At 39.4% G+C, this 12,364-nt stretch overlaps 1 protein-coding gene across 4 annotated transcripts in view; it reads right to left on the bottom strand.

The window, feature by feature from the left end:
• DLG2 (discs large MAGUK scaffold protein 2) overlaps nucleotides 1-12,364 on the bottom strand; it is a 1,351,614-nt gene that overhangs the window by 385,162 nt on the left and 954,088 nt on the right. For all 4 annotated transcript variants that reach the window (XM_036258408.1, XM_036258403.1, XM_036258404.1 and 1 more), the window contains one exon: nucleotides 9,045-9,113. In XM_036258408.1, the coding sequence (XP_036114301.1) occupies nucleotides 9,045-9,113 (69 nt within the window). The remainder of the gene's footprint in view (nucleotides 1-9,044; nucleotides 9,114-12,364) is intronic.

The following is a 12,364-nucleotide window of genomic DNA, read 5'->3' as shown; positions in this document are numbered from 1 at the left end:
CAGCGGAGCAAAATAAAGAAGAGAGTGACAACTACATATATTAAAACTACATATACAAAAATCCTCTCCATTTAACCCAGCTTAGTCCTCTGTTTCGGTGAGGTCACTTATGCATCCGTCTCAGATTTTTCACCAGCGACTCCAGCAACTAACAACCTCAATAAAGCGTCTCTTTTGAGTCTAAAAGTAGTTGAGTGTATTTCTCAGGATTCCGGACCCCTCAGTTCTCTGAGAAACACTGCTTAGCACTGCTTTTGAAGGTCAGGGTGAGGGAGTGTATTGGAGGGAGTTGAGCATTCACACAGATTACAAATCCTGAAAGATAGCTGGTCTGTGCCTATGTAAGGAGAGATAACATAAGCCACTGCTCCTGAGGGCCCGCTGTCTAGACCCCAATGGTCCCTTAGGCTCCATATCTGGAAATATTCCTATCAGTCCAGTAGCCAAACTTGTGTATTTTTAAAACCCATAAACCTATAAGATGTTAGAATTTGAAGGAATCTAAGGCACTGTTTATTTAACCGAACCTCATCACTTTGTACATGAAGTAATTGTTCAAAAATTATACAGTGAGAGGTGGCAGACTTGAACCCGGGTCTATTGATTGTCAGGTCAGTGATGCTTCCACTTTCTATAGTGACCATGTGTTTTGGGACCAAGTATCTGGGCACTTAGACTAAGAATACTGAGTAATTTAAGTCAGCCTCATCCTAGGAACTATAAGAAAGCTTCTCCAATCAAGGGAAGAGGAGTTGGGTAGAAAACAAGAGAGCCAATGATTCCCGTCAAGGTCCTGTTCCCAGAATGTTCCCAGAATGAGCAGGACACCTGCTCAGGACTAACAAGGGAACAGCAGAGGCTCTCTGGCCCCCATGCTGCCATGGTCTCAAGAGCCTGGAGTGGTCCTAGAGTGTAGAAGGGGTCTCTTGTGCTAAAGAGAGGTTATAAAGGATTACTAGAGACAGGCTTGTCCCACCGAGGCAGAATGACAATGATATCACCACAGACCAGTTAATGTGAGAGGATGGGTTCCCTTAGATGTATTTGTTCACAGACAAAACCACTTTTTAGTCTTCCTTTGGATACACTTCTAGATTTGGGAGAGATTTTTGGTTGGGGTCAGTTAGCCATCCATTCCTCAAAGAATTCCTTCTGCAATATCCATGCAGATGGCCATCTAGGTTCTTGTTAAGTGCTACTTGTAAAGGGTGGTCAACACCTTCCAGGACAGTGATTTTATTGACCTGAAAATGCTATTTTTAGAAAACTTAGCCTCTATGTTGTTGCTAAAATGATCTTTTAAGCCACAGTGGTTCTCAACCTTTCTAATGCCGTGACCGTTTAATACAGTTCCTCAGGTTGTGGTGACCCCCAACCATAAAATTATTTTTTTGCTACTTCATAACTGTAATTTTGCTACTGTTATGTCTTAGGTGACCCCTGTGAAAGGGTCGGTGAACCCCCCAAAGAAAGCGTAGGTCCTCTTCTGGTTGAAAGTTATTTGAATAGCTAAATGTGCTTATTAGTTTTTGCAGTGTTAGCCACATATTTCTAGATGTTTGCACATGATTTTTTTCTTCTTCTTTTTTTAACCTCTGCCTAATTCCAAATACATTCCTCAAAATTCAATTTGTATCATCTTCCCTGTAAATCCTACCTGGCTTCCCAGAGGTGATCATTTTAACCATTTCAGTTGTAAGTCTAGTGGTTACCTCCACAGTGCTGAAAATATGCTTATACTAGAGTATTTCTTTCAATTCTGTTTTGTTCCCAGAATTACCTTTGTTTCCTTGAGAATATATACATTTTTTTTTCTGTGCATTGTATGTTTCAATCTTTTTTTCTGTCATTTTGTGGGTTTTCTTAAAATACTGGACAACACGTGGCTATCTGGTCCTATTTAAGAATGAAGTTGTAGAAAGGCTGCGGGGGATGTTGCAGATAAGAGCAAGTTTTTTTCCACTGAAAGTCTTCGGATGAGGTGAGCAAACCTGGAACTGCCCTCCTTACTGGCACACACTGTCAAGGCCTTTGCTGTGTGGGTAACGAACAAATGAGCTTATCTGGGTTCCTCAGAAGCCATTCGATTTCTTTAGAAAAGAGCCTGCATTTTCTGGCTGGCGGTAGGTACTTGCCTGGTAGCAGCTCTGCTTGCAGGGGTGGATCCTGGTGCGGGCATCTCGGTCCTATTCTCAGACTCTGCTCTCAATCCCATCTGTTGTCACTATGCGGAAGTCTCTGAGTTTCCTGGGTTCTGCCAGGCCAATCCGGGCTGAGCTGCAGGCCCCTCCCTGCAGCGCTGCTACCCTGCGGGGGGCCTGCTGTGGGCGGGGCCCCTGGAAACAGCTCTAAGAGATGGTGTTGGGCAGCACCTGGCCCTGCCTCCGGACAGGATCTGTGGCTGGGACTACTTTGTTCTGTTTCATGGATCTATACCTTCCAGCTGCTTTTTGTAATCAAGTGGGATGACATCTTTTGGCCTCTGATGCCCCCTCCCAATTTGTTTACAGTTATGAAATTGTCCCTTTTCATTCTATCAGCTTTCTTTTTATTTCTTTTAAATTGATTGATTTTAGAGAGAGAAAGGGAAAGAGAGTGGGAGAGGGAGGGAGGTAGGGAGAGGGGGGGGAGAGAGAGAGAGAGAGAGAGAGAGAGACCTCTTGTTCCACTTATTTATTCCTTAGTTGGTTGTGTCTTTTATGTGCCCTGAGCAGGGATCAAACCGGAAACCTTGGTGTATAGGGACAATGCTGTAATCAGCTAAGCTACCCTGCCAGGGCATCTGCTTCCCTTTAATGGGGTGTCAGGAGGAACTGGAAGTTAAGATGCGGGCCACATTTGTCAACGTGAACCTGAAGCAAGGAGTTAACAGTGTGAATTAACGGGGATAGTATTCTGCCTTGTTATGTCTGGCATAGTTATAGATGATTCAGATATCAATTTTAAAAACAGCAGTAATTCTCGGTGGAAGCTCAATTAGACAGCTGTGTTGTCTCTGTGGATCAAATTAACTGGAAATCTAAAATATGTCTACTTATTTTATGTCAAGCAAATAGCAACTTAGGTGAAAAACATATAAGCGCATGGCCTTTAAAGCACATTCATTTAAAAAATATCCTGTGTAGTTGCTTTTCACAAGAGCATTAGGAAGGAGAGTTTCCAAATAATGAAGTTCCAATCTCAGCAGATTGCCTACACTCAGCGATATAACACCTTAATGGGAAACTGTTAAAGACCCATTGGCCTATCCAAAGTGAAAAACAGCTTTCTCACTATGCATTCAGTGACAATGATTATATGCCACATAATCTCTCTATCTGATAGCCAGCTGGGCACATATAGCATTCACATTAGTGTTCTGGGCTTTATAGATAATTACGGAGGTATCCCCTTCTAAATATCCCAGCAATGCAAAACTACTTCCCCTTGAAACATTTTATTTTATATTCAGAACTGTTTTATATGAATAAATACATACATGTGTATTTAACAGCGAGTGTTCAAAGTGGGCTTTAGTTCAAACTAATCTAGACTACAAAAACAAATTTTTGTTTGTTTTCTCAGAATGCGTGTGCCTGTTACTTTTACAGAAAGTTGGTAAGTCCTGTGCTATTGCCCTTCTGGCTGAGGAGGAAGCCTGTGCTTAGAGGGTAAGGTCCTGATTAAGATGAATAATAACAGGGGCACAGAGACCAGGATTCAAAACCAATTCTTTGATTTCAGAGTCAGCTTTCTTCCATGATTACAAGGAACAGAATCTTTTTCTTAGTGCATTGCTCACTAGATGTGAGGCAATCTGCTCCGTACCAGGTGGAACAATGAAGTGTGGCTGAGAATGCTGTTTTTGTAGAAAAGGAGTCACTCTTATGTTGTGAAATCAGGGAGAGGCCTTGACATTTTGGGCTTCATCTTAGCAGAGAAATTAAAATTAGTGATTGCATTTATCACAGAAGTCATTTCATTTAAGTGGAAAACAAGGCGACATGCTTAAACATGCATATTGGCAAATTGCTAATAAGCTTTTGTGAATAAGAAGAAAGAAAGAAAAGATCTGCAAATAGCTTTAGAAGGAGATGCTCTTACTTAGCATATCTAGAGGAGGTCTCTGTGCTAATGACCAAAATGTGGAATGACAGCCACCCAGCCAATGGATGCTTTCATAAACAATAAGGAAGGTGAGGTAGAGACCAGTGGTAAGCTCAGTCACACCCTCACCTCTACCCCAAACAACACCTCAGCCACTTAGCATGCACATGGACTCTCAGACCCATCCCAAATGGTGGGTTTTTAATTTTATTTAATGACTTCTAGGCCTAGAGTCAGTTCTAGTTCTCTGTCACTTTTACCCTAGGCATTTCTTCATTATGCCTAACTTACCATGAATGTGTTTTATAAATGTCATGACCAATTCAATAAAGGCTTTTCATGTCACATTATAGGGATGGAGTTGTACAGTGGAGTCAAATTTGACTTCAAATCCAAGCTTGGTACTTTCGATGTAGGTACTCTGGGAAAATGACTTAACTTCTTTGTGAATCAAGATTTAGAAAACAGGCTGCCTATTTTATAAGACTATTTTGGAAATAAAATCAGATAGATGGATGGGTAGATTGATCAATCAATAGACAAATAGATATAGCCTGCCACCTAATAAGCACTCAGTAAATGTTCATTTCTTTTCTCTTTCCTTGAAAGAATATCCATGAATTTGTACTATATTTATTCCTAACAAGTGCATACTTAAAAAAAAATTTTTTTAATTGATTTTGTTTTAGAGGAAGGGAGAGGGAGACAGCGATAGAAACATTGATGAGAGAGAACATCGACTGGTCACCTCCCACATGCCTCCCACTGTGGATCCAGCCCACAGCCTGATCATGTGCCCCAAGAATCGAACCAGTGACCTCTTGGTGCATGGGTCAATGCTCAACTCCTGGGCCAGACTGCTCGTTTTGATTATAACCTCATTAAGCACCCTATGAAATGCCCCTTCCTGTAAATATAGAATCCTGACACTGTCACTATGTTCTTAACAGAATGCTGCACTTCCGTTTGTTAACTCTGGATATCCTCTCTAGACTCTTTCCACATGTCCGATTTGATGTGTGGACTTCAAAACTGATCCCAGTCCTTTGGAGGATGTGACCAGCAGCTTGTTTTGTGCAGTAGTTTTTCTGAAGCACAACACTTTCCAGAAACATACAATTGAGTAGAGCGGTATAGAAGATGCAGTCACAAGGTCACACAAACTTGCCCTGCAGAGGTCTACGGATCCTCAAGTTCAATTCGAGGATATTCCCAGGCTGGGGAGATTATTTTGTGTGTTCAAGAGGTCTCTTTTGTCTTAAACTTCCTGAGATATATACACTAGAAATGTAACAGTATTTCTTATTCTGGTCCTAACTTCTTTCTTTTGGAGCTGAAAATAAGCTGATACTTAGAAAATGCTCAGTTATTCTTTAAAGTGTTTAATAAGCATTTAAGTATAATCTTGGTACAGTGATACCTCGGTTCTCGAACGCCTCGGTTTTCGACCAAATCGGTATTCGACCAGGAGATTCGAGAAACTTGTCTCGGAATCCGAACAAATATTTGGAACTCGAACTTCCGAGATGAGCCGAGTTGAGCCGAATGGCGTTCATTTGGCCCAGCGCGCCTTGCTTGCGTCATCAGTGTGAGTGCAGAGAGAGAGTCACGCTTTGTGGAGTCACGCTTTCCTATTGGTTTCATTGCTTCGGTTCTCGAACAATTCGGTTCTCGACCGTCCTCCTGGAACGAATTATGTTCGAGAACCGAGGTATCACTGGTAATTAAAATATTTTATGCAACTATTAACAGGACAATGGAGCAGCCTCAAACAATGATTTGGATTGCCTCCACAAATGATTCTTAGCTGTGTATATAGGAATATGCCTCTCCAAAGTATGGTGGAGACACCAGTCCCTGACTGCTTTAACAAACGTATTTAGTATAAATAAGAAACTCTTTATCTGATAAATTAAATATATATAGGTATAACAACAGGAATGATTACTATAATAAACACCCACATAATGCCAGTACTATTAAAAAAATAATACATATGAATTTCATTCTTTAAAAACCCCTTTAAAGAATTGTTATTAGTATCTTCATTTTACAGATGAGGAAACAGAGACACGAAGAAACCAAGTAGCTAGTAAGGTCCAGAGCCAGGGTTTAAACTTGGGAGTCTAACTTGGATCCATGGTATAGGCCACCTTATATATTATTACAGAACCAACTGCCATGAAGGATTGACTGAGAATTTCTTCTTGTTTTTTTCTCATGGAATGGAACAAATGTTACAATGGAGATAGTGTCCTGCTGAGAAAAAGTTGTTTAATTCTCCAGAGCTAAGTTATACAGGATGGGGGAAAAGTAGGTTTATAGTTGTGAATATGTGAAACACAGAGTTTATTCTTGTATTATTATTTATTTATTGTATTATTTTCCATAAGAACAACTGTAAACCAACTTTTGCCCTACCCTGTATTGAACATATGACCTTCATCTCTCTCTTTTTGTGTTCTTCCTCCTTCCTTTTCCTTCCTTCCTTCCTTCCTTCCTTCCTTCCTTCCTTCCTTCCTTCCTTCCTTCCTTCCTTCCTTTCCTTCCTTCCTTTTCCTTTCCTTTTCTTTTCTTTCCTTCCTTCTCTCTTCTCTTCTCTTCTCTTCTCTTCTCTTCTCTTCTCTTCTCTTCTCTTCTCTTCTCTTCTCTTCTTTCTCTCTTTCTTCTCTCTCTGTCTCTTTCTCTTTCTCTTTTATCATCGAAACAAGAAGAGGGGAACTAGCAGGAGAAACTTGTTTTTAAAAACATACACATATTTTTTTTATCCTTACCTGAGGACATTTTTGCATTTATTTTCAGATAGAGCAGGAGGGAGTGAGGGAGGAAGAGAAAGAGACACATTGATTGGTTGCCACCCACCCAACCCCAACCGGGGCCGGGGACAAACTACAACAGAGGCATGTGCCCTGAGTGGGAACCAAACCCGGGACTCTCTGGTACATGGGATGATGCTCTAACGGCTGAGCCAAACTGGCCAAGGCAGAAATAGGTAAACTTTTGGAGGGAGTGCAGTGTTCATGGAATGGCCACATTCTTTTCCCTTGCCTTTCCATGGGTTTGGGGAAATTCAATGGGTTTCCTTAGCTGAAGGCATAAAGGGCACGCCATGGAAAGTCATGCTGTTTCAGGGGGAAAAAAAACAGGAAACACCCTCCCAGGTGGATGTCCACTTAACCATGGAGTCTGCTGACTTGCCCTGTTATTACTGATATTGGAAAAGAACCTGGGGAGAGAGAAGATGAGGTCATCCAGGGGAGAGAGGAGGCAAGGACTATCTGGAAAGTTCTGCCTGCGGGGTAGAAAAGAAGGATGCTGCTCATGCTTGCAAACCTCACATCTGAAGCTGCTGAGGAGAGGTGAGAAAGGAGGATTCTGGGCTTGTGAGGGATTGCTGCAGCTTGGATAAAGTGGTGAGCACATCAAGGGACTACAGTGTGCTACCACTAAGGATTCTGTGGAAGAAACAGCTGAGTCCCCCAGGGTACCAACCACCAGTTTGGAGGCAATGAATCTCAGCATGTCTGGTTCTGCACCTACCCAGACTACATCACCAGAGATAATAAGCAGAAAGGAGACAGCCACAGTTGAATGGTAAGGAAATGCCATTTCTCTTTTCCTTCTTTTTGCCCCATTATTACCAAAGAATAAATCTAAGGGAAAGAGCTAGAGCAGTGATTTTCAACTAGTGTGCCTCAAGAATTTTTAAAACATGCAATGCCTGACTGTTTAGTCAGGGGCACTGACCTCTTTTCCCTTAGACTGTCAAATTAAAAGATGACAACAGCCAACACAACAATAGCCGTTCAATGTAAATGAATCAAAATTATACCTGTTTGCTTTGTCGGATTGGCAAAAAATAATATATTTTTTGGTGTTCTGCAGAGTTTTAGTAATTAGTTTTTGTGTGTCATGAGATGAAGAAGGTTGAAGATAGCTGATCTAGAGGAAGATATGAGAGAGAGAGAGAGAGAGAGAGAGAGCGCCCTTGCGCACAGATAATACCTCTATCACCTCTAAGAACACTTTGGTGGAATCCAAGATTTAATCATATTGGAAGGAGGACAGAGATCTGAATAAAACATAAGATTTTAAAGTGGAAAGGTCTAATACATTATAAAGTTAGAGATAAGCATTGAAATGCCACTAGGGAAGACTAATTGGGAAACAGGATTAACTAAAGCATAGTAACTAACAGATATTGGAAAAATAAAATAATTTTTATACATTAACCACTTAAATGTTCATAATTAAACCAGTTGCAAGTATAAGGGGAGTGGAAAGAAACAGTAGCCCCTTCCTCCTAGCCCCTCTAGCTTTTATCTGATTGGGAAATTTAGAAATACAAGATACTAAGTCCTCCACATGTAAACCCTCCCAGCCAACATCTCCATTGTCACTGGCACGGCCTCACATACCCTGTGCCTCAGCATGGAGACACTCAATGGCCTTTGCACTCCGCATGCTTGCTCAGGTGGCCACGACTGTGCACGTGCTCTGAGCGCCCTCCTTTCATAGCCACAGACGCTTCAGTTCTCAGCTTCAGAGTTATATCTTCACTGAAGCCATCCTGACCTGCTCCTCCCTCCCTCTCTCATACCCATTCTCAGCAGATAACCTTCCCGAATCCTCCATTAGCCCCTCATGTGCATCTCCTGTGAGATGCTTCCGCTGTATACAAGTATGTATATTTATTTCTGTCACTCCTTCTAGACAATGAGCCCTCTGGAGGGAATAAAGAGGTCTAATTTGACTTGTTAAATCTACTACACAGTACAGTGTTTGGCATATACCATGAAATTCACCGATGTTTTCTGGGAGAGAAAGAAAAAGAGAGAGAGAGAATGAGAGAAGAGATAGGGAGGGAGAAAAGGAAAGAAAGGAGGACTTTCTCTGTGCTTGAAATGATGAGGCTGCAGTCTAGTGTGAGAGAAGGCTTCGTATTGTTCTGATCTTACCCTTCCAGTGAGATGGCCCGTTGGAGAGTCACGGAAGGCTGCCGGGTTGTAGTGCTGTGTTGGGAATGACTGCAAGAAAAGAAAGGAAACAAGCATAGATCATTTATTGAAAATGCCTTCACACATTTAAATCAGTCCTATTGTCAAGAAAAGAACCAATCTTGAAGGAAGTATATTAGAGATTAAATTGCTGTTCTTTTAGTGGTAAGTAGAATCCCCCAAACTACAACCTTCCAGATAAAGGGTTACTACTTCCATATAACTTGTTTCAACATGCATTATTCAAAAGTAAGCTTTAAATCACAAATAGACATAAAAAGAAACAGACATGTTTAGAAAAGGTAATATTTTCTCCTTGAAAAAGGACAAAATAGAGCATAAAAGCAAACTTCATTATGATGCAATGTATTATTTTTTTAGCACAGAACATTTTTTTCCAAGCAAAATTTTAAAAGAGCAAATTTGCAAATTGGTGTAGTATTCAACTAGTATAAATTTATTAGTTCAAACTTGCAACACTTATTTGTACAATTAATAACAATTCAGTTGTTGAATAAACACAAAAACTTGAAAAATGAGATTTCTAGTTGCTTATTAACCTTAGAATTTAATGTAATCCCATGTTTTGTTTTGGTTGCATGGTAACAAGCAAAGACTGATTTTATAGATAAGTCATTGCAACAATTCCAATATCTAACATTATTGAGCACTTATATTGCCCAAGTCACTTTTCTAAGTTTATGTGCTTACAACTTTTATCTTTCATAGCCCTATGAGGTATGTACTGTCCTATTGAGCAGATGAGGAAAATAAAGTACAGAGTGGTTTAGAAACTTATTCAAGGTCATGTGGTAAATACCTGTGCCTGAAATGGCATCTACACTGTCTGATTCTAGAGCCATTATTCTTAACCATCATATACCACCTCCCCAATAATAACAATTTTTCAGGTTTGAAAGAACTTGCTTTGCAATCTCAGAATTCTTCAATTAGAGATACAGGAATACTTTTATCTCAGGTATGCACAATGATAACCCAACTGCAATAAAAGAATGCATTGTGGGATTCCTATGTGTTAAAATGTATGATAAAACATACTTTAATGTATAATTTTAGTTTGTAGTATTAGTTTAATATTTTAGTTGCAATATTATTTACATATGCATGGAGTGTATGAAGATGTGTATACACAAATACATGTATAAAGAGAAACTTGAGTCAAATCTTTGCAGAACATGACACTCCTTCACACAACGCTAGGATTTCTCAGCATGTACTCTGAAAATACTGACACAGAAAGCCAAGCTGTAGACTCCAGATTTTCACTTAGAACCTGGGTCATTAGGGGTGAGAAGCAGTGGCTCTCCATGAATAGCATTTAGTTGTGGCATGAATGGCATTTATCTGAGTTGGGGGAGCAGAATTTTGGGTCTGTAGCTAAGACCTAGAGAATAATTTTTATACCGGATAAGGATTGTATCCTTTGTTTCCTGGCATCTCTCACAGTGCCAAGCAACACACATGTTCACTAGACATGTTTTACTTTGTTTTTAAAAAGAGGCCTATTTTAAAAAAATTTTTATCCTCAACCAAGGACATTTTTTGTTCAGATAGAGTGGGAGGGAGAGAGAAGAAGAGAGAGAGAGAGTCACCGATGTGAAAGGGACACATCAAGTGGCTGCCGCCTGCACGACCCAACCAGGGCCGGGGACAAACTGCAACCAAGGTACGTGCCCTTAGCGGGAACCGAACCCGGGTCTCTCTGGACCGCAGGCCGACGCTCTAACCGCTGAGCAAAACCAGCCAGGGCGTGGACATATTTTGATTGGCCTGTTGAAAAGTAGTATAACATTCAGAAGCTGGACCATGTAGCTATGACCTGAGTTTAAATCCCAGCTCCACCACATGTCCCAATGTGACCTTGCACAAGTTACTTAAAGCTCCCTGAATGTCAGTTTCTCACCTGTAAGATTGAGATATGATAGCACCTTTAAAATGGGGTTATAGTGAGTCAATGAATTAAGTGTTTTGAACAGGGCCTGTTATATGGTAACAAAAGCTATACAAATATTGGTTAAATAAATAAACTAATATGATTTAGCAATGTGTAATTTGAGATGTTTGGTACTAAATAAAAATTATTATTTATATCACTATAGTTAGCCATATAGCCACTACTACAAGGTGTATATTTTTTAGTATAACTTTGGTGATCAATATTAAATTCAAATACATTTTCGATTGCAAAAACAGCATTATAAAATTAATAGAACTCAAAATAAGAAAAAGAAACAAATTCACCCATAATTGCATTACCTTGTACCAGGCTTTACAGAATTATCTAATTTAATTCTTTCAGCTGTCCTATGAGGTAGGTATGAGTATCCCCATTGTATGTATAATAAAATGAAATACATAGAACTTAATAACTTGTCAGAGATCAATAGCTTGCACATATGGAGTCAGAATTAAAACCAAAGCTCATCTTGTTGCCAAGTATACATACTTTTCACTCTATGCTCCTGACATCGAGTTTCATATAGTTTTATATATACACAGAACATATATAACTATATATCCTACATTTTCCTCCTTACATTATAATTTAAGCAGTTCTGATAGGGTCTCCAAAATTATTATTTTGGTGCTATATAATGTTACTTCCTATAAAAATATAATTTAACCATTCTTTAAGAGTTAGGTATTGGGTTATTTCCATTGTTTTAATATTATAAAGAATTCTGTAATATAAGAACATACTTATATCAATGATTTTTCTTAGTTTAAATTTCTTTTGAATGTTTTTCTCCAAATTAAAAATTTATTATGTCCTTGATTTATGTTATTAATTTTCAAAAGCTTTGTGCCATTTTATTGCTTCTAATACACACACACACCAGTTTCACCACAAACTTACAAGCACCGACATTATAATTTTTATTTATTTATTTATTAAATATGTTTTTATTGATTTTTTTAGAGAGAGGGAAAGAGAGAGAGAGCTAGAAACATCAATGTAAGAAACATTGATCGGCTGCCTCCTGCACACCCTCTACTGGGGATCAAGTCTGCAACCGGGGCATGTGCCTGATCAGAATCGAACCAGGACCTCTCAGTTAATGGGGCAACACTCAATCCACTGAGCTACACTGGCCAGGCTGACATTATAATTTTTAGAAAATTGATAATTTAATCAGTGCAAATGATATATCTGACACATGAGTATTTTTTTGTTCATTAGTGAGAATAATCATTTTTTAAATATGCTTATTTGCTAATTGTATTTTTTTGTTTGTTTGTTTAAACTGTTTAATCCTTTC

The sequence above is a fragment of the Molossus molossus genome, unplaced genomic scaffold (genome assembly GCF_014108415.1).
Source record: "Molossus molossus isolate mMolMol1 unplaced genomic scaffold, mMolMol1.p scaffold_m16_p_13, whole genome shotgun sequence".
NCBI classification, from domain to species: domain Eukaryota; kingdom Metazoa; phylum Chordata; class Mammalia; order Chiroptera; family Molossidae; genus Molossus; species Molossus molossus.
This window is presented reverse-complemented; position numbering and strand designations above follow the sequence as displayed.